General features: G+C 46.6%; 1 protein-coding gene across 3 annotated transcripts in view; it reads right to left on the reverse strand.

The window, feature by feature from the left end:
• Positions 1-21,982, reverse strand: part of CLDN10 (claudin 10) — a 62,849-nt gene that overhangs the window by 4,339 nt on the left and 36,528 nt on the right. The window contains exons 1-4 of one of the 3 annotated variants that reach the window (XM_054845849.1): positions 13,443-13,818; positions 6,485-6,646; positions 6,239-6,320; positions 249-356 (exon numbers count right to left, since the gene is read on the reverse strand). In XM_054845849.1, coding sequence (XP_054701824.1) covers positions 249-356; positions 6,239-6,320; positions 6,485-6,646; positions 13,443-13,662 — 572 coding nt within the window. In that variant the 5' untranslated portion in view covers positions 13,663-13,818. Of the gene's footprint in view, positions 1-248; positions 357-6,238; positions 6,321-6,484; positions 6,647-13,442; positions 13,842-21,982 lie in introns of those variants that run through there. The other 2 variants (XM_054845858.1, XM_054845868.1) reach the window with 2 other exon arrangements.

The raw sequence follows: 21,982 nt of genomic DNA on the forward strand, positions 1-21,982 counted from the left end.
AGTGTATGCATTTTTTTTCCAGCTGTAGTAAATTTATGCAGTATATATAACAGAAGTATTTGTTCTAGTCAATAGCTTTTCTTAATTACGTTAATGATGGACAGAGCGTTATCCTTAAATCCCATTATTTTCTTTCATCCGTGCAATCTTTTTCTGAACCTCACTAAAAAGTGTTTTGGAAAAGTAACCAAGCCACATACAAATGCGCTACTATTGGTTTCTTTCAAGAAGTGCAACTTGTGTTTTACCTTGGAGAATTACTGTTTTCGGCTATTGAGAAGCAGAATATACTGCCGCCAATTATGCAGAGTGAAGCTCCAGCCCATCCAATGAACAAAGCTGCTCCTAATTCATACCTACAGGAAGTTAATAAATGGGTTTAACAAAAGAGAGCATGAATTTAACAGTTTTTCAGAATAAAAGAACCAGGGTTGGGTTTTTTTTTTTTTCCTGAATAACTTTCCATTGACATACATGTTATCGCAAAATCAGCAGCTCTGCCTTTCACCCATGTTCTTTTCATTATTTCCCTTTTTTTCAGGAGGCAAACTCTGTTCCTGCACTACACTTGGGCGATGCTTATCTCCGTGCGCAGCCAGCCGGGGTACCTTGCTTTTCCACATCTGCTCCCGAATCGCTGGGCTGCGGGGCGACACGATTCTTTGACCCGTTTACAGCGCACGGCTCCTGTCCCCTTGGACCCTTTCAGGGTTGCTCCCGCTGCCTCCCAAGCTGGACTGGGGCTTTCGCTGAGTCGGCGACCACAGCTGCTGCCTACAACTCCCTCTTAACACTCCAGCCTGCTTAAATCATGAGGGTTATGTACGTATATATAATATGCATATGCAATACGTATACACGAACATGCAATATATGCATATGCATATAAAGACATGCAAATGCATGCACGCATATGCAGATGTACGCGTGTATACACGTGCACGTGCCAGCAACTTTCTGCTTCTCTCGTCCCTGTCGCTGGATTCAGGCTGGAGGACACCGCTCCCCTCCGAGCCCTTGGGTCACCAGCTCCAGGTCACCAGCAATGGTTGTCTCTGCTGCCCGGGGCAGCCACCAGTTGTTCGCAGCCAGAAACTGCTCGCTTTGACTCCGAGAGGAGATGGTGGTGCTTTAGGAGCATTATCGCCCAAGGGTAAGGCTAAGTTTCTAAAGCAAGAGTAGTAAATGAAAGAAAAGAAGGGCGTGGGGAAGACATTCTTTTCCTCACCCTGCTTGAGCTCAGTGCCCTTAACCTGAGCTCTGGAGCTTCAAGACGAGCAGCAAGCCGCAGCTGCCATTTGTCTTCTCCCTTCTTCAGCTCTTTGCCCGAGGTGCCGCTCTTTAAAACACTTTCAGGATGACCTGCATTAGTCCGCAGGCCCAGCAGTCTCCAGAGTCTCGCATTCCTCACTATTAGGACAGACTGTGTGTCTCCTGCTCCAGTTCCTCCTTGAGGAAACCTTTATCTCCTTCTGACTCTTAGGACCCTGGTTGAAAACACAGGTCCCTGCCCCCTGTTATCGCTCAGGTGGCTGAGCTGTTCAGGCCTTTGTTAGTGACAATGACTTCTATAATAGGTCACAAGGGGGTAAATGATGGCTGGAAAACAACAACAACAACAACAAAAAAAGGCTTTTCCATGTTTTCTTGAGATTGTACCCAGAGGTAAAGCACAGACTTTAAAAAAACAATAAAGCCACACAGAATACCAGTGCTTTGGCATTTGCCTAGATGCTACGGAGACACACCCAGGGTCAAGACGGACACCCAGGTTCAAGTCATTTCTGACTTGGGGACTTACTGCCAAAAAGAGATGGAGCCATTAGAGCTCAGAGGCAGCATGCTTGGCGAGGGCTTGCACCTGACTCTTCGTGGCTCTGCTAGTGCTCTAACTTCTGGGCTTCTTTTTCATTTTCCATTCACATCATCCAAGCAGGTTTTACTTATCATCCCTTGCTAAAAAAGCATCAGATTCCCCCAAAATGTTCTCTATACCCAGTGTGGGACTTAGGCACCCAACCCCCAAATTAAACTGCTGGAAACCATAGCTCAGCTGCCTTTCACCCTGGAAAACTCTGCACCCAGACCCATCTGACTTCACAAATCTGCCAAACCTGTGAAGCTTTAACTCTAACTATGCTCACGTTTCCAACTGTGTGCTACAGTGTTCACAAGACTGGAGCAGATTTCTGTCTGTTCAAGGACTGGGTGTTCTCTGATTAGAAGCAGATCTCTACATCAGAGCTCATCATCTAGGATCCCGTTATAGCCAACACGCAAGAAATAATACGCACAAAGTACACTTCCGAAATATGACTCGCACCCTCAAGGCACCTCTTTTAACAAGCCGTAAAGGCAGATCAAAGTGACTAACGCTGACGTGAGCCCCATCCTGGGGATGCCTCCATCCCCGCAGGTACTGCCAGAGCACACCTAAGGTATATGGACCAGGGTTAGGCTCCCCACCAAAGCCAACGTGGACCGCCGCGGTGCTGGAGAACCCAGCTGGGTGAAGGCCCAGGCAGACTGCTGCCCCAACAACTTACTTGCCAAGACTTTTGCCTAGAAAGTGGGAAACACAAGTTCGTTTCCACATTTTCATCTAACACCATGACATAGTTGGCTTGAGGCTAATGTGAGAGAGAGAGGAGACCAACTGCCATCTCCTCTCCTGAAGCTCTTCAGTTGTACGGAAAAGAAATCAGGATTACGTTGTGTTTAATTAGGTAGATAAGGGTTACCTGACTGTTGCCTACTAGCTGGGAAGGAAGACATGGGGTCCAGCCTTTGTTCTTGGGATTGTTTGTAGTCTTTAAGCAACATTTGTTACAATAACACGTATAAACACATTGCATGTATGGACCTTTCTTGGGTGACTGCCACACCACTAGGTTAATGAGTTGCAGAGATGGCCTAATTGGTCTTCCCTCCACATCTTTCAACAGATAAAAGACTATTTGATTTACACTGGTGCTTATGAGGAAAACTTCTAATTTTCAACTGTGTATCAACATGTGTATGGCTCCCTGGATTTTATCCATCTTTTCAGAATTTAAGAAGCCAACCCTATCCTCTCATCAAAATCCAGTATGTAAAAAAACGTTATCATATGAAAAAAACTCTTACATACATTGGTACCTCCAGAAAAAAAAGAAAAAAAAAGGAGAAAGGCTTTTTTAGAAGACATTTCCGCACTTGCTGTTTTTCCCTTCCCTCTTTAACATTAAAGTCTTTGCAGGAAACACACTCTTCCATTCTTAACAATTCTTGGTTGCAAGAACCAAAGCAGCCACTCTCCAAAGTCTGTGGCTGCGCATCTACTGTCTCCAATCAGTGACACCAATCTGCTGAAGCATATCTTGGAGATCGCTGGGGGGAAGCGGGACACTGATGAAGAGGCTACAGGTGGTGACCGCTGAAGACTAAGAGAGTTCAACTGCAGAGAACTGAAAGTCACCTTCGACTACACTGACCAAGCAGGCTAAGAGCAGAATTTTTACTCTAATCCAGGGAGGCAGAATTCAGTGAAATGAAGAACGTATAATATCAGTACAGAAGAAAAATATTCTAGTTGTTACATACATTAGGACCATGAAGTAAGCTTCCAAGCAAACCACTGGAAGCTTCATTAGCTCACTGGATGTTGGCACGCATAAAGGGCATAGCTACCCACTCAACAAATCAACATAACTACCCCAGGGAAATACACACTTTGAATGTCTAAGTCTTCCAATTCTTGGAAAATGAAAAATAGATTAAAATGCAACAGCGGGGCAGTGGAAAGAGGGCCTGTGTGAACTGTGCACAATCCATTCAGAGACGAGAAATATGAAGGGAAACAATTCTCTATACAAAAGAACGGGATGTTAGTCAGATAATCTGGATAAACTAACCCCGCTCATCACTAAGAATGATCATGATTAGGGAGTTTAAACTGTGGCAAGGAACAAAAAGGATAGCCTATAAGAGGGTGGGTTTTTTAATTAGGAGTAGTAAAGTGACAAAATAGTTTCCTAAGAGAAGATGCAGGAGCAACGTTAGCAAGAGAGCAAAGCAGAAGCACAAGTTTTCTCCTAACAGAGGTGTCTGAAGAGAAATTAAATGCACCTGGCTGCAAGCACCAAGGCATCCCATGCTGTCCCAAAGACTCTGCGCATGTTATCATGCAGGGTCAAACAATTCCTTTGGAGCTGTTTTAAATTGGCAATACAAACTGTGGCATCTTAGGCATCCAGCCTAAGATTTCTTTCTACCTAAGGCAGGTTTCGGGGTGTCCCCATGGTAGCTGCCATTCCTCAGTTAGGTACATAAATTCAAACCAGAAGACTCTTGAGCAATAGCTTGAGGCAGGTCTCTGATTCCTCCTGCACCCATACATATTCAGGGTGCCTCTTCCAAATGCAGAAGACTGGAGGGAAACTGTGATGGCTGAGACGATGCTAAACATCTCGTCGTCCACTTTCCGTTAACGGTATCTCAGGCCTGTCTTTGACACCACCAGAATAACTTCAGGAGAAAAATGTGTGGCAAAAGGTGAAAGGTGGGAACCCAAAGCAGCACCCTCTCTCAGCGAAGAGCCAATGCCAAATTTCCACAATGTATCTGCAAAGCACATTAAATGCTTCTGCAATGCGTATCAAAGTAAGAGTTCAGAGAAGGCAATGAAATACATTACTCCAACATATTTTACATTGGTTGAAAGGAGACGAATGCCACCATTAGCTTAATCTGACACAAGGTCACTGCAGGAGCTACACCGTGCCCAACTCAAATTACAACTTCTGGCTCTCCTCTCTGCCTTTATCTTTGTAGTCGTGATTATGTGTGCATGCAGTTGAGCTATGCTGGTTTTTTGGGAAAAAGTAATTTCTGCAGAGGACATTTTACTACCTTTATTTCAATATTTAAACTGAACTACTCATTTGCTCTCAGTAAAACTCCGCTGTGAGGCCTGCCTGCTCTTTTGCCGCAGAACAGCGTAGGAATACAGTGTAGGAAAGGGACTTCTGGCAACAACTATGGTATTTTTCACTAGGAACAGTAAGCCTGATGAATAATTAACTTCTGGCTATATAGCCAGGCTCCATTTTCTTCAGAGTACCTCACATCTTTGTTTCTTTTGGAGGCCTTTGGATCCTGTTCTCACCACATCAAACAAGCAGAAACTATTGCAGAATTAGGGAGGAAACTAATATGAACCTGTTTCCAAGAAGCAGTGTCAGCCCTACTGCAAATGTAGATCCAGTTAACGTTATTTATTCAGATTATTTTCTTTCTATCAAGATGAAACAGAAAGGCTCAGGGTTCCTTACTGAGCCCTTACTTGGGTCTCAGGGAAATTTATACCCAATGCTTGACATATCCTGGAATCACCACCAATAAAACTTTGAAATCCTTGTCTTTAAAGATAACTTTACATTCTGTAAGAAGCCAAACCTAGAAAGTTTACAATGCTGTAATTTGCAGCTGATGTTTTCAGACCTGGTGGATAGGGTGTGAATCCAAAATCCAAGCACTGGTTCATGAATTGCTGCCTGTGTAGGTCCTGAGAACTTGTACAGCTTTAAAGGGAGTCTTTAGGGACGCTCAGTATTGCTGGTATGGATCCTGCAATTCTATAAACACTCACTCCCTTAAATTTAATTACGTGTATAGCCAAAGCATTTATGTTAGTGCTTATATAGTCGCAGGTTATGATAAGGTTTATGATCCAAATTTCAGTCATCTGGATTTGAAAATCTGTCAGCAAAAAGTCCACAGAGCCTGCAGAAACCTCTCTTCAAGAGGAGTCAAAATTGCACAGTGCTCAACACGTTTATGGAAACCACCTTCTACCAAAAGATTAAGGAAATCATTTTCTTCCTTTCCTATCAAAAGATGCACCCAATGAGTACCTCTGTCTTGTGAAATCCTTTTGCTGCATCTCTGACATAAACACAAGCTTCACTCCTGATGAACCCCATTTGCTCTGTGGCAAGCAGGGCAGAACCCTGCCGAGCCACAATGAGCCTGGGCACAAAGATTACACAGGAATCACTGCACGGGAAGGCGTTCGGTCATTAACTTGCAGCACACGGTTACGACAGTTGGAAAATATGATTAAATAAAACTACAGCCCACTCTCCTTCTCTGCCCAAGAGAAGAAGCACCTGCTCTCTGTCCAAATAGACTCTGGTGCGCAGTATGAAACTTAAGGTCTAGTTCTTTGTAAGATTTATGGGTATAGGAAAGTACTTACTTTTGTGCAACAAAAGAAGGATCAAAGAACTCAGACGTAATCCTGTTTGCATACAGGGAACAACTAGTCATAGAGCACAACCCTGAAAAGCATAAGACAAACCATTCAGTGGAGCCAGCAGAAGAGCTTTGGGCCTGACCCTGAAGCTAATGAAGTCATGGAGAATTGTGCACGGATTTCTGCGGAAAAGAAGCAGCTCTGGTATGACTTCAAATACCTAAACTTAGAGAAATAAGGTATATTTACCAGAGAGTATGAAAATCAGTCCAGCTAAACAAGCTATTTTTGCTTTAGTCTGATCGGATCCTCCGACTTTTGTACATTTCATCCCAACCAGTCCAAAAATGGCACCGAAGAAGCCCAGGCAGACGGCGGAGATCATCAGTCCTCTGCAGGCTTGGATGTAACCTGCAGTGAGAAAGAGTAAGGCTAACGTGAGAAATGGGACCACAACGGGGTTCGCTGTAGCTCCTCTCCCTCCGCGCAGCGCTAGGCATTCACTGTTGCAAACCGAATCAGACGTCGGCTGGAGCAATGTCACCTTACCATTGACCGTGTTCTCCTAGGTGACATATGCCCTTCACAGGGCATCATCACCTGAGCCAGGCTCATAAGAAACATGCTATGGCATTCAGGGTTACAAAAAATAACCCCGTGGCATTGGGTACAGTATCTGCAAGAGGTTGTACCCATGAGGTTTTGAAGAGCAACTCCACGCGGTCCGTGCAGTGGCTGTCATGGGTTGCAGAGCCACTCCGTGTACACAAAGTGAGCCCTACGTGTCAGCCTTGTTGGGAATGTGTCGCAGATGCAATATGAGTGGCAGCTGATGGGCAACACTGACCCTGCCTGGGGTCCCAGGCCTGCCTGAACACGCCACCGATTTGACCTGGATCCACAAAGGCCCTCATTCTGCAAGGAAGTCAAACACATGCTCAGCTTCATGGACAGCAGTAACCTTTTGAGATAAAACAAACTACTGCCATACTGCCTGGACAAATGTGGCTGGCTTTAGCCACGAACCATTTTGCCGTGCTGGCTGAGGCTGCCCTGAGCTGGAGCCCCCAGGGGCAGGGACTTTCAGCAGGACAACGGGTTGCTTGGCCTCTTTTCCCTTCCCAGAATATCTTGTAATTGAAAGACTGTGATAATCTCATATCACTGTTTACAGGGTGGAACACTGCAGTCTTACACAGCTGAATAACCATCACAAGATGTTTTTCTTCATAACCTGTTGTTACTCCCCATTTGAAATGAAAACGTACTTCCACTATTAGAGTATTCATTCTTTTTGCTTTGATCTCCAGTGGGTGGAAATGTCGAGAGCTAAACCACGTTTTCATTGCCTACACCAAAGTTTATCTAATAACAAATAAACAAAAAAATCCCCCCAAAACCCTGCATAAAAGTATTTAATATATAGGAAATTAACATATTAAAACAGGAACTAGAGGGACATCTAATGAAAACAGAAGGCAGAAGATTCAAAACAGAAAGTGCACCTGTTCATACAACGAAGTTGTGGAACTCCTTTCCACAGGATATGTGGATGCTAAAGGTTCACAGAGATTCAAAAAGAGACTGGATACAACCGTTAGCGACAAATCTGTGTCTGGCTGGCAGGTCCTTGAGCTGCAGATGGCCATCACTCAGGCATGGCTGCCTTCTGCACTCCTTACTGCCTTACTTGGCCGCTGCTGGAGACGTATCAGCTCCAGGATGACCCCTCTGTGTTTCAATCATGTTTCACAGCTTTGTGCAACAAGCAGCACACAATAAGCACATAACATCCCATTTTATCAGTCCTACTGAATTTAGGTGCTGTGCTGCACATCTGCGAACGCAACGTACTGCCATTTATCTACATCTGTTGGTGTCCACACAGGCTTCTCTCATTTGCAACGTGCTCCTGTAGCCCATCTGCTAAAGAAATACAATAGTCAATGGAATAACTGCAACTGTCGTGCAACTCTCGTGTTGGAATATGAGAGAGTCATTTGCGCCTGTTGAAGTGCCTCTCGTTATCATTAGGTATGTTAAGAGTGAACTGTAAGGTAGACTCCAATGGTAGAAGGATGAGCCGCCCTCTGGAGAAACCTCCTTTTCTCCGTCCATGATAAAGGAAGCGGAGAGCCTCGGGGGGCTCACAGTGAGCGGCCAGATTGCAGTTACACAAAATCAGGTGAGATGATCACCTTTCTCATGCAATCGGGCAGCGTAAAATTTCCTCAACAGTGACATAAAACCATACTGCCAAACAGTTCAGTTCAAACCCGGGCAATAGGTACACCTCTGCTTTTGAGTCAAATCCCGTGTTCTTACTCTTTTTTCTTCACTCAGGCAAAGCCCAAGGGATGTCAGTAGGAAAAGGGCTTTAAGAAGATTTCAAAAGGTGGTTCTTAGTTTGTAAAAACTGAGTCTGAAGAAAGCAGTCTTGCTTTGTTAATTTTTGCCATAGGCATGGAAAAATTGGCTTTTACTACTTTTGACGGTGTGTAATGTATTTCTTGTAGCACACAGGTAAAGCAGGAGATGAAGACTGGCAAGGAAGCTATTATTTTTGACAGGTCCAATTTATTGACACTGTTAGTAGCTAATTGACACATTAAAGTGCTGAACCATGAACATATTTACCCAAGGGTCCTCTAAACTTTTATTTATGTCTGAACCTCCTAGGAGAAACAGTAAATATTCACCCCAACCAAAATAACCAGCATATGGTCGGAACCACAGGGCTGAAATTCAGCTGTTCCTGAAGGTCAATACACAGTTTTAGAACAGGTAGAGGGTGGTGAGACAGCAAGAAATAATTAACTCACTCACCCAGAAATCATTTTCAATTATAAACAGCATGAGCTGGAAGACTGCTCAGTTCTGCTGAATGAATAACCTTCCTCACTAAATATTTCACCGAATTGGGCAGGCCAGCCACAGCGGGACTTGTTTCAGTTCACCACAGCAATCATCCAACTGGCACACGTTTTTAAAACAAAATATATGAAAAAAAAATCACAGTCTACACCAGTAACGTGGAAGAGCAGAAGACTCTGTTAGTCCCACTAGGTTGACTGGAGCATTAGGAAGCATGAAAGGGTGAAATCAACCTTTTCACCAAATCCAGCCTCCTATTGCTTGGACCCTCAGTTAAAACTATGTACATAGCATGTGGCTGTGAGAGCAATTACATTTCTTCCCCCATGGCAGGGGGGTTGGAACTAGATGATCTTTAAGGTCCCTTCCAACCCAAACCATTCTATGATTTCCTTTGCTTCCTAGAAAGCAAGAACATTATATTTCTTACCCAAGCTTATACTGCAGAGAAGTGTAAAGCGGAGCTGCCTATTTCTTCACACTCCTCCACTCAAGACCAAAGACCATCCCCTTTCCAAATGTTTATTGTCTGTATTTGCACCAACTCCTGTTAGAAGTTTGTCATGCACATATTAACCACCCAAATGAAGCTCCCAAGCAACAAAAAGCCGTATGTTTTAAACAGACAAGCAGACAAACATGCATTACTCATAAAGTCATGTTTAGCAGCATTCCAAGAGAAACCTATTTCAAGGTGGTTGGGTTTTTTTTTTTTAAACAAATGTGTTTTGTCTTGCATTCAAATTAATCTTGTTAGATCTTCATCTATCTTGCCTCACTGCTCTCATGCTTGCCTCTTATGCTCACAAAGAGTTAGGAGGAATTCATATCATATGACACTCAGAAAAAAAAAATATATGCAAAGTTCTGGGGGCTGTCACTTTCACAATAAATGCCTCTGGTGGCATCTTGCAGTCTGCATCACATGAAATGTAAGAGGTTGCCTTACAGATACAGCACAGATTCCTTCTAAAAGTACACACCCACTGCTTTTGTATGATTTATAAGCTCTAATATCCTCTTTAAGCTCAGAAGTAAATTTTTGTTTGGCTCTGTTCTTGCAAAAGGTCATCAGATCCACCACTGGAAACACGAAAACTGATACGTCCTCTTTTGAGGAGGTGGTTTCATCACTAAGTTTCCACCTATGACCAGTAGCGCACAAAAGTAAACACAAAATGATTCTAAGTCCTACAGACAGCAAGAATATTTTTGCTTGCATACAGAACGTGGGGCTGAGCCCTTAACGAGGGCTGGCCAAATTGATTTCTTGTACAGGAATGCATAAAGGTGGGAAGGCATCACATGCAATTTTCTCTAGTAGCCACTCGTGTGGAGTGATGGCCTGAAAGCCATGGGGGCAGCCCCGCTGCCGTGCCACCCTACAGCCATCTGGGGAGCACAGTCCAAGACCACTCCGTGCTGCAAACCAAAACAAGGGTAACGGGGAACCATCTCCGGATCACTCCTGACCCAAACTACGGCACTGCTTCTGAGGAAGGAGGGACTTCTCCTGCACCCCACCACAAGTGGCATGGTGATACCCTGATTTCCTACCCCCTCATTTTGCCTCTAATCCTCTGGCAGACCTGAGCGGAACTCCAGACAAGAAGTCCATCAAAACTCAAGAGGTTTCCAATTTGACAAAGAAATATTTCCATAGAAGAGGAACTGCTCTGTGAGGCAAATCCTCTCCAGCTACATGAGGAAGGAGTGGAGCACTCACCTTTCCCTGGAACAACAAAAATATTTCTAGTAATTTCCCAGTCCTGCTTTACGATATCAAGGAGGGTAGCACATTATCACTACATGTATCTCTGTAGGGTTATTGTTTCTGCTCACAAACACTTCAGGGAAAACGAGAAGCCAGATCTGCCCTTTTTTTGCATCTTCAGAGTCCCCCACCTGAGGATGGAGCGAGGCAATTCCCGTGTTCGTGGTCACAGGGAACGGGATCCAGCTTAGCCACATAAATCTGTGCAAAGAGGAAGAGGAGGGAAGGGAAAGGCTACTTGATGGCCGAGGGAGGTTTGGCTTCATGCTGACATACAAATCCTTCTAAGCTACACGTGATGCACTGCAACCCCGAAGTATGCTCCTGCACTGGGGAAGGGTCAGGGCGAAAAGGGGACGTGCACACCCACTGTCAGGCGCTAACGGGCTCCCAGCAGAGCCCGTAACCACAAGGAGGGGAGTCTGGGCTGGGCTCACTACTGAAAGCACCGCTGGTTATGTGGCTGCCCCTCCGCCCCATCCCAGCCTGCCTGGCCTGTGCTCGGGGGGGGTCACGTTACTCTCCCCAGCCTGCCTTTCATTCCCATTGTGCCTGGGTACCAGGATCTGGCCCCACAGCATTTGGAGATGTTATTGAGAAACACTGAAGCCAAGAATCTTCCACTACTGATAAACCGTCTGGCCAAGAGGATGGGATAAGGCTCTTCCAGATGTGCATTTTGGATTCACTTCTGTCCAAAATGAATTAGCGGTCTCATGCCTATTTCACTGTGCAGCAGGTGCCTCAGAAACTCATTCCTTGGGCAAGTGGAACGTGTTACCCAATGCACAAAGTTTCGACGCACAAGAATTTAGAGGAAAGAGTGGTAAGGACTTTGCTGTCAAGTTTCTTCTTTTTGGAATTTTAAATGTTCCCAATTCTGCACATTTTGTTTGTAACTACACTTTTCTTACTCTGAAAACAGATTAGCCCAGAACTAAAAGAACACCTAACAATAGATTCGGTTAAGAAAGGTTACGTACTGGCGATTGCTCCATGCCCGCCTGCACACAGACCACGGCTCCTCGCCGAAGCCTGGAAACCACGTTCTCAGCTGCTACGCTTGGCCGTAGGGTGACTGACGCCAACGGAGGCCAGCCAGCTCTCCCACCCCTCCGGAGGAACCGGCAAACCCCTCTGCCGCCACGGGGCTGGGTCAAAAGAAGGTCTGGGGAACGGTACTTCTCCATCCGAGGGAAGCATCCTGCAACAGTGATGCTTAAGGGTTGCCTGCGTTACCTCTTTTAACTACCTTGACCTCTTTTAGCCCTTTGTACATACAGAGGTTAAAGGTTTTCTGATATTGGTATTAATTAGCTTCATGATAATATTAATCCCTGTTATGATACTATTAATCTCTGTTAGCAATTTGATTAACAGGCTTTCTTTTCCTTTTAAGCAAAATCACACCAAAATCCACTCTCAGACTCCAGTGCAAAGGGAGCGTCTGGCCAGACCATGAACAGTAGGCCTGATTTTTTGTGAGTATCAAAGCCACTAGGACATTGTATATTGTATTTGTTTATGACTATAAAAACTCAGAAAAGGTGCCATCATTTTAAAAACCTTTCCTCCCGTTCTTTACAGTCACTCCTGAGGCTACAAACCAATGCCATCTCCATCTCCACTGTTTCCACCAGCCATAATCAGTGCGGATTTATCCATTAAAAGTTTAGTCATAAAGATTTCCTGCAGCAACCCAGTTTCCCAGTAGGGCTTCCTTAAAGGGCAAAAATGTTTCCCCTTAACCAGGGAAGAAACGCAGCACCAACTCTGTCTTTGGTGTCAGGCACTACAGCAAAAATCTCAGCTTTGCTTCAAAGTAACACTGCCCTAAAACTAAGGCGAGCTATGCATCACTTTTGCATACCTTTGCATCCCTTACTGCCCCAAGCTTTTACACTGTCATTTATCAATGAAGCAATTACATCCGAGTTAATAACCACTTAGCAAAAAAACAAAAAGCAAAGGAACGTTAATTAAAACAAAATGACGCAAAGGCTTGTTCTTCTCCACCGACCGTTGCACGGCTGGCAAAACCATAAAAAAGAGGAATGTCACGACGGTCAGAAAATAAATCGGCAAGAAAAATTTGCCTGCATTCTTCTCGTGTCAAATCCACACGCACAGAGTCTTCGATGGGGGGGAAAAAAAGCAGGTAGCGACAGCGAGAAAGGCCTAAAGGCCACTTAGGCACTAAACATAATCTCAGTCGCTGGGTTTTAGGGGAAAAAGCCCCACTTCCATGGGCGTGCACAAGCAACGTGCTGCCACCTGCTAGGGGACACCAGGGCATTCGCCCACGACCCCGCGTGGGAGCCGCCTCCGCCGGGGCCCCCGCCGCACCCCCCGGGCCCCGCTCGGCGCGCCCCGACCCCCCCCGCTGCCCGCCAGCCCCGCCGAGGTGCAGCGCCCGCCCCGCCGAGGTGCAGCGCCCGCCCCGCCGGCTCCGCGGCCGGCCCGGGAGGAGCCCCCGGCTCCCGCACACCGGTAGGTACGGGGGGGGGCGGGAGGGACGGGGGGAGGGAGAGTTGGGATGAGGGTCGGCGGGAGCCTGACCGTCCAGCGCCAGCATGGATGGGAAGTCCTTGCAGTTGGAGACGCCAGTGGAGTCGGTCACACAGGTCTTCCAGAGGTTGGCCCAGAAGGTGGCGGTGGTGATGACCGTGCCGTCGATGGTGGACACCTTCCAGTAGTCGGTGGGCAGCGTGGAGGAGACCAGCACCCAGCCCGAGATGGTCAGCAGGAAGGCGATGATCTCCGCCGACGTGCTCGCCATGGGCCCGGCAGCAGGCAGCGGGCAGCAGGCAGCGGGCGGGCAGCAAGCAGGCAGGCAGGCAGGCAGGCGGCGCGGAGCCGCGGCGGCGGCGGCGGCAGCCCGGGAGCGGCGGAGTCCCGGCGGCAGCAGCGGGCGGAGCGGGGCGGTGGCGGCGGCGGCGGCGGCCGCCCCGGGCCGCGCAGCCCAATCAGCAGAGGGAGCTCCCGGCGCCCCCGGGGCCGCCCCCGCCCCGCCCGGCCCCGCAGCGCCTCCCCGGGGTCCCCCCGCCGGCGGCGGCACGGCGGGGCGGGGAGGGGAGCGCAGCCCCCGGTGCGGACCCCGGCCCCGCGGCGGCGCGGCACGGCGCGGCACGGCGGGGGTGCGCGGCGCCCCCGGGGTAGCAATAAAAACCAGACCCGAAAACAAACACAGCGACGCGCCCTGTAATTAGGCTTTAGTTTGTCCTTGCCCTGCAGGTGAGCGTTGCGGGGCAGGGGAGAGGGTGGCAGCAACTTGGCAGGTGGATCCTTAGTAGCGTTTTCTCAGTAGTTTCAGGTTTGCATCTCTTTCTGCCTGTAGATACCCCTCTGCTCCCCAAAAATAGCCTTGCCAGGGGGGTGGTTTTGAGCAATGCTTGTAGAAGACAGGTGTGCCGACCATATCAAGCGCTCCATATGAGGACATAAGCTTTTGAAATACGTAGCAAGGTTTTTTAATCCTCTGAATTTCAGCTGGCCTCCTGTTATTATCTGGCCACAGACGATACAGCTTTTAATAGCTGGTTTTGCAATGTGAGGTGATAAACTTGGGTTTTTCTATCGCAGTCTTAATGCACTGGCATTCGAGCCTGCAACTTATGGGGTAGAGTTATCCACTGCGGCTTCTCCTCTTGTTCAGAGCTGTTTACTTTTCACATCAATAGTATATTTGCCATTGATGTGGAAAGTACACTGCCGGTCTTTACTTTCCTGCTATTTATTTCAAAACTATTGTTACATTTTCTAAACCTTTTTGCCAGATGGGCAATCACTGGAGGATAAGAAGCCACATTTACATCATTATTCTTATGATGAATGCTCTGGTTTTGCCGTGTGGACACAAACCCGGATGTAATACCTTGTAGACATTAAAAAAAAAAAAAAAGGAATAAAACCCAGCTAGAGTTAGGTGTACCCTTGGATGTGTGTCAGAGTTCAATGGGAACGGGCTGTTTGTTGAGCTGTTAATGCCCCAGCAGGATAAAATGAGGTCCACAGCTGCTTTTACTGATGCGGTGAGTCTCTGCCCGGCCTCTGCCTCCTCCGTACCCTCCGGCTTGAAGGTGACACACAGAGGCAGTGGCAGGGAAGAGGGAGGGGGAAAGCAGGCAGTAGGCTTGTTTGCACAGAAGCATTGGGCATGGGGTATGCTACAGCTCCCGTTCAACCTCTGTGCCAAGATGTCCTCTCCATTCCTCTCCACTCTGCTCCTCTCCTCAGGAGGGAAAAGAAAGAGGAAGGGGTCTGGATATGGGTGAGCCACACTCTGCCATGGTGTTCGGCAGTAGCCAGAGCTCACTTTGGGACACAGAGAAGTGTTTTTGAGTCAAGGAACAGGGGTATGACTGTAGATCCAAGTCTCATCTACATGACGTTATGATCTGTTTATTGTAGAGCAGAACAGCAGAGAGGAGGGAAAAAAAAAAAGGGTTTTTTGAATATTTTCCTCCATCATAGCACTTTGAGGTCTTGCAGACTGGATTTCTTTTGGTGGTGGAAAGCTAGGTCAATCCAAACAGCTACCAGCTGGGATCTAATCCAGTCTGAGGTAAGAGACTTGAGTCCAAGTCTGGGTCGTCGTGTTTTTTTGATGTGAGGAGCTGACCTATTCTTTTGTTGATAACGCCACTTTGGTTGGTGTAAAGCTTGTTGAATCCAGGGACCGATGTCTGGGCAAATCTTGGCCAGTTTTCATTGTGCTGCCACACTATAACCAGGCAGATGGAGCAAGTGTTGAAGGATGAGAGCACAGCCTGGGGACTTCTGGGTCTGAGTCTGAGCCCCTAGGAAGAAGAGGAGCAAGAAGAGGAGCTTCCTGACAAGCACAGGCACCCCTTCCCAGAGGGACTGTGAAGGTGCAGGCTGGGTGGGTAACCCTGCTGAAGGAAGGTGGGTAGCCCCGCTGAAGCTGCTGTGGGCTCTGCCTGTGATCTCCAACAACCAATTCTGCAGTCCCAGAGCACTCTGCTTTCAGCAGAGCTGGGCTTTGGCTGTGATGCGCAGTGTGGATCTGTGTCTCTCTGACAGGCACCTGTCTACTGCCAGGGACTTCAGAGGGACCCCATGCAGGTGGCTTAGGACAGATGAAGTTAATTCCATCTCAAACCCACTCTCTGCCTGTCAGCAAGGGCCCTTCGAGCAGGGCTAGTTTATATGTTCATTCCCTTGTAAACCCCTTTTTAGCCAGAATGATGTAAAGTGGCCTCAGAGTACGTGAGGACCAGGCTCACTTCAGCTTCAGGGAAAGGCTCCTCTTTTCTGCTACTGACACTGCTGCTTCTGGGGACTTTCGTGTTACTAGTCCAGTTGTTACCGTCTTTCTCGTCTAAAATCAAAGCGAGACATTGAGCTTCTGATCTCATCTGTGGTAGTGTAAACCCAAAATGACATTGTTCATGGCTGAGTATTCACCCCAGGTTGAAGGGTAAGGGAAGCTGCAAGAGATACTCTTCCCCTGTGGCATTTTCTTTGAGTTGGCTGGGATCTGCAGGGATTAGACATTGGAAAACATTCATCTCTGAGGTTGCATCTGCCTCCTTAATAAGTGTTCAGCTTCTCTCTCTTGTGCAACTGCAAGTTCCTCCGTCGTGAGCTTAAGTCATGGTTCTTCCAGCTTCCAGTTTTCCAGAAAACAATGGTCCTTTTTCTCCCCTTTAGGAACTTGATATCCATATGAAGACATGCCTGTAACTCCCTTCAACCTCTGTCTTCCTGCCACCATAGCTGTGGCTTTGGCTTTGCTTACTTGGCTTTCTTAGCTATTTTTAATTTGTGTAGTAGACTGAAAGACTTGGCCTTTGCTTTGTTTCTTGTTCCTGTGTTTTGGGACAAGCTATGAATTGGGATTTTTTTTACATTCTTCAGACCGCTGTGGGACTGATTCCTGTTCTTTTCTGTACATAAATCGATCAGTTCATTGCATAAACATAGTTTTGTGCTGGGTCATTTGAATGAGTGTGGATTATTTGTTTGGACTGGGAAAGAAAGGTGCTCACACCTTTTTGTAAGAAAACCAACCCTTGTGATTCATTTTTTGTGGCAAGTCTCATTGGCTTTTGGGCATAAAAATAGCATTTGGGGGAATTATTAGTAAGAAGTGTTTAGAATAGACTGTGTCAATTGGAAGGGACCTACAACAATCATCTAGTCCAACTGCCTCACCACTTCAGGGCTGACCAAAAGCTAAAGCATGTCATTAAGGGCATTGTCCAAATGCCTCTTAAACACTGATAGTCTTGGGGCATCGACCAGCTCTCTAGGAAGCCTGTTCCAGGGTTTGACATCTTCCTAAAGAAATGCTTCCTAATGTCCAGTCTGAACCTCCCCTGGCGCAGCTTTGAACCATTCCCACATGTCCTGGCACTGGATCCCAGGGAGAAGAGCTCAGCACCTCCCTCTCCACGTCCTCTCCTCAGGAAGCTGCAGAGAGCAATGAGGTCACCCCTCAGCCTCCTTTTATCCAAACTAGACAAGCCCAAAGTCCTCAGCCACACCTCACAGGACATGCCTTCAGCCCTGTCACCAGCTTTGTTGCTCTCCTCTGGACACATTCAAGGACCTTCACATCCTTCTTAAACTGTGGGGCCCAGAACTGCACGCAGCACTCCAGGTGAGGCCGCACCAATGCTGACTACAGCAGGACAATCACCTCTCTTGACCGGCTGGTTACGCCGTGTTTGATGCACCCCCATGACGCGGTTTGCCCTCTTGGCTGCCAGGGCACACTGCTGGCTCATGTTGAGCTGCTGCCAACCAGCACCCCCAGATCCCTTTCTGCAGGGCTGCTCTCCAGCCACTCCTCTCCCAATTTGTACTTGTGCCCAGTGTTACTCCATCCTAGGTGTAGAATCCGGCATTTCAACTTGTTAAATGTCATCCTGTTAATCACTGCCCAGTGCTCCAATCTGTCTAGATCCCTCTGCAAGGCATCCTGTCCTTCAGGAGGGTCAACAGCACCTCCCAGTTTGGAATCATCATTCAACTCCTGCATCGAGATCATTGATAAATATATTGAACAGGACTGGCCCTAGGACTGAGCCCTGAGGAACACCGCTGGTGACCAGTTGCTGGCCAGATGTAGCCCTGTTCACTACAACCCTTGGAGCTCTGCCCTTCAACCAGTTCTTCACACAGAGCACCATGACCTTGCTCATCCCACAGTTGGGCAACTTGTCCAGAAGGATGCTGTGAGTGACAGTATCAAAAGCCTTACTAAAATCCAGAAGAACCACATCCATCACCTTCCCTTCATCCAGCAGGCAGGTGACCTTATCATAGAAGGATATCAAATTAGTTAAACAGGACTTTCCTTTTGTGAACCCATGTTGACTGTGCCTGATGATTGCATTGTTCTTTAAATGCCTTTCAACAGTACTCAGTATTTTATATATATACATATACATATATATTTATGTACTCTTCTCCATATTTTTTCCAGGAACTGAGGTTAGACTCACAGCTCTGCAGTTGCCTGGGTCTTCCCTCACTCCCCTCTGGCAAATTGGAATAACATTGGCTAGCTTCCAGTCAGCAGGGACCTCCCCTGACTCCCACAATTTTTAAGCTACATATATTTTACGAATCAGAATGGAATATTATTCAATAGTTGGATTTTTTAATGTACAAAAGTTTATTGTATTACTATGTACAGAAGAGTTCTTCAGAAATGGGTTTGCTGTCAAGTCTGAAATGCAGGATATTATTTTAGCTCTTGCAGGATCAAAATCACAAGCAATCATTATTGCCTCATAAGTTAAACACCAGATGACAACAGCATTTGTTCTGCAGCCAGGATAAGCAGGCTAGGGTCGTCATGCCTTTGTCCCGGAGTAATTTTTCTTGTAATTTTACCATGCATAGGTTGGGCAACTTGAGACTCTTTCCTGGCTCTACCATGTTATGATTTCCAGGGTGCCTAGAGCACTTGTGCAAAAGAAGAAAAAAACAACCCAACTTTATTTTTCTAAGGCTGAAGGACAACTTCCTTGTTTGCTGGGTTTCCCTGAAAATTTGAATGTTGAAAAGATAAGGCAGACATGCGGGGAATATAGACAGGTTTGTAAGAGTGTCGTCACCTGGGCAAGGTCAGGTCTGCTGTCAGTGATAGATCTGGGGGATACACCTCAAATTGGCGTATGCGTTAGAGGAGATTAACACAACTGTAAAATGAGGAGGCTCGCACGGTGTTCTGCGTTGTGCAGAACAAAAAGTGCCGCCTAAAAAGTGAGCAGCCAGATCTTCTTCTCCAAAGGAGAGTAGACAAAGGAATGTTCCTGTGTTGCCTAAAAAAAAATCCATCAGAGTGGGAACATCAGTTAATAATCACCAGTGCTTACTGGGATCACCACCATTGTTTTTCTTAAGCTATCATAAATGGAATTAAATTAAATTACTGCATGTCTTTTGTAAACTGCCGGGACAAGAATGATTTTAAGCTATGTGGTTCATACATTACGTAACAAAAAGTAAAAAATTAATAGTAAGTGACAACCCAGATCGTTTTAAAGGAGTGAAAAATTGCATTCCATGAACCAATAAACTTTCCCCTCTCTCTCCCATTCTGTGCAGCGCTTTTGGACATTACAGACTTTGTTTCTTGACACCAAGATTAATGCATTATTTCTTTTTTTTTTTTCAGCTCGGCTTAATTTTGTTGAAAAAAGCCTGTGTTGTTCCCTGAAAGTTTGTAATACAATGCTTTTAAAAATAGATATAACCTGTTTAACAAACTGAGCAGGAAATGTGAAGAAGTGCATCTCCTGCTTTACTGGAGGTGCATTCCACCTGGCCAAGAGCACAGGTGCAGCTTTTGGCGTTCAGAAGTTGCCTCCACATCACATTAAGTTTTGCTAAACCCGGGTAGGTCACAGTGGAAAGGAGGGAAACTTTGGGACTGATTTTTAGAACGTACGGTCCTATGTAATGCGATTTAAAATTTGCAAAATAAAAGAATACTGTATCTAATGGAATTTAAAATGATTTAATCGAGGTGGGAGGCAGAGAAGCAAATGTCTTTGCAGAGCAGCCAGAGTTCAGAAGCGATCCTTGCAGTGAGCCATGAAGAGGCTGAGTCCTGACCGGTGGCCAAGCTGCAGGTCAGGGTTGGGACCTTGGTGTTCCCGGAGCGGGAACGCTTTCCCACTGAGCATGTCCTCTGCCCCTGTGTGCCACAGCCGGTCTCTGCCTTTTCCTGAGCACTTGGGAGATCTGGGCACGAGGAGTCTGTCATCTTTTATGGGCACCAGGGTAGCTCCCAGTCAGAGGACTCGGAGAAGCTGGAGCTGCCCCTCCGAGAGGAACACAGCAACAGGACAAGAGGCACGAGTTGGAGTATGCGAAATTCCCGTTAGGTAATAGGAAAAAATTGTTCACAATGAGGATGGTCAGGCACTGGAGCACGCTGCCCAGAGAGGCTGTGGGATCTCCCTCCATGGAGGTGCTCAGGACTTAACTGGACGCAGCCCCGAACAAGCCGATCTAGTTAGATGTGTTTTGGACTAGATGATCTCTGGAGGTCCCTTCTAACCTGAATTATTCTGTTACCCTACGATTTTGTTACTTCACTGAAGCAAATAGAGTAGCACTGGGATGCATTTGGCTTTCTATACGTCTAAGCGGCGCACCGGTACGCTAATGATTACATATTAAATGTTATGCACAGAACACAATTGAATATGGTCCCTGCCACCCTATTATTTAGCCCACATGCTGAAATTTTCCATTCACAGATCTGTGTATTTCAGTTCATATCAGCACTACATTTAACTACTTTTCCAGCTGTTTACATGTAGGGAAATTTTTCCAATGGTCATCTTTTTTCTTTTTTTTTTTTTGAGGATGCCTCTGGATAGGCTAAAGAAAACCCAAAGCAGGGAGCATGGCATGGAGGCCTTTGGCTCTGCCAGTGTAATACCCTTCCCAAAAGAGCACAGCGGGAATGAGGAGAAGAGAGGAACCTCTGAAAAGCTGCTTCTGCGTCCTGAGTGGGTGCAAGAAGCACAGCTGATAAGCGTGTGCATCAGCTAAAGGGGGGTAGCAGCAACTGGAGGCAGCGGTGGAGGAGGTGACGTAGTGTGAGGTGACTGGCGGGCAAAGGCAGAGGAGGAGGCAGAAATAAACTGCGGGAGAGCATAGGCGAAGGGTGGTGATTTACACTGTGCTTTTTGTACCTAGCCCTGCTTCGGTGCAGCGTAGCCCTCAACACAAATTTGTCCCAGTTTCCAGCTGGGCAGTAAGGGGAGACAGGTGAAGGCGAGGGTCTGCTTTTTACCTTCCCAGCAGTATCTCTGTCTGCAAGGAAGATCTTCCCCATGCCCTCCTCTGGCTCCTCTTCCCGATTCCCACAGCAGCCCCGTATTTACTCAGAGAAGGGTTGTGTGAGGAAGAGGGTGTTGTGGTTTACCATCTTCAGCCCCACTGTTTATCAGGCACCAGTGGCGTAGAAAGATTTCATTTAACCGAGAACATGAAAACCACAACCTGGAGCAAAGCAGCTTCTGTAGCGTGACTTAATCTGAGAGCAAACGGGCTGGGATCAAAAAAGGTCACGGTGACAAAGCTAAGTTAAAAGCTGACTTAGATCAACATGCTCAAGCAACTCAGAAACAAAGGGAATAAGGAAATAATACATGACTTTTTTTTGATCAATACAGATTCAAAAAATTGATAAACTGAGGTTGAAATTAACATGCATTCAATCCATCAGCAATAGTGCTTCTTTTCATCTTACTGGTTTGATTTGGTGTCTGCAGTGGTGTATGCGTTTGGGACAGAAGTGGCAGCCAGACTGATTTGACCAAAGTGGGTAAAACCCTCCAGCGAAAAGGGAGGCTCCCTGCAGGAGGAGGAAGCTCTTGGATAAAGAGGACAGATTTAAAATCAAATTGAAACTTGCTGAGCTTAAGGAAACACAAATAAAACTGACAGTAATGAGATCTGAGGAGAAAAAAAACCCCTTAAAAACATAGGTGCCAATGGGAACGTGCATGTCCTGGGGGCCACGGTCAGGTTCCCCCTGTCTTCCCATCCGCCGAGAGCCTTGTCAAAAATTAAATGGATCATACTGGGAAGCTTTTTAGCGTACC

Source organism: Grus americana, chromosome 1, assembly GCF_028858705.1.
Source record: "Grus americana isolate bGruAme1 chromosome 1, bGruAme1.mat, whole genome shotgun sequence".
Taxonomy (NCBI): domain Eukaryota; kingdom Metazoa; phylum Chordata; class Aves; order Gruiformes; family Gruidae; genus Grus; species Grus americana.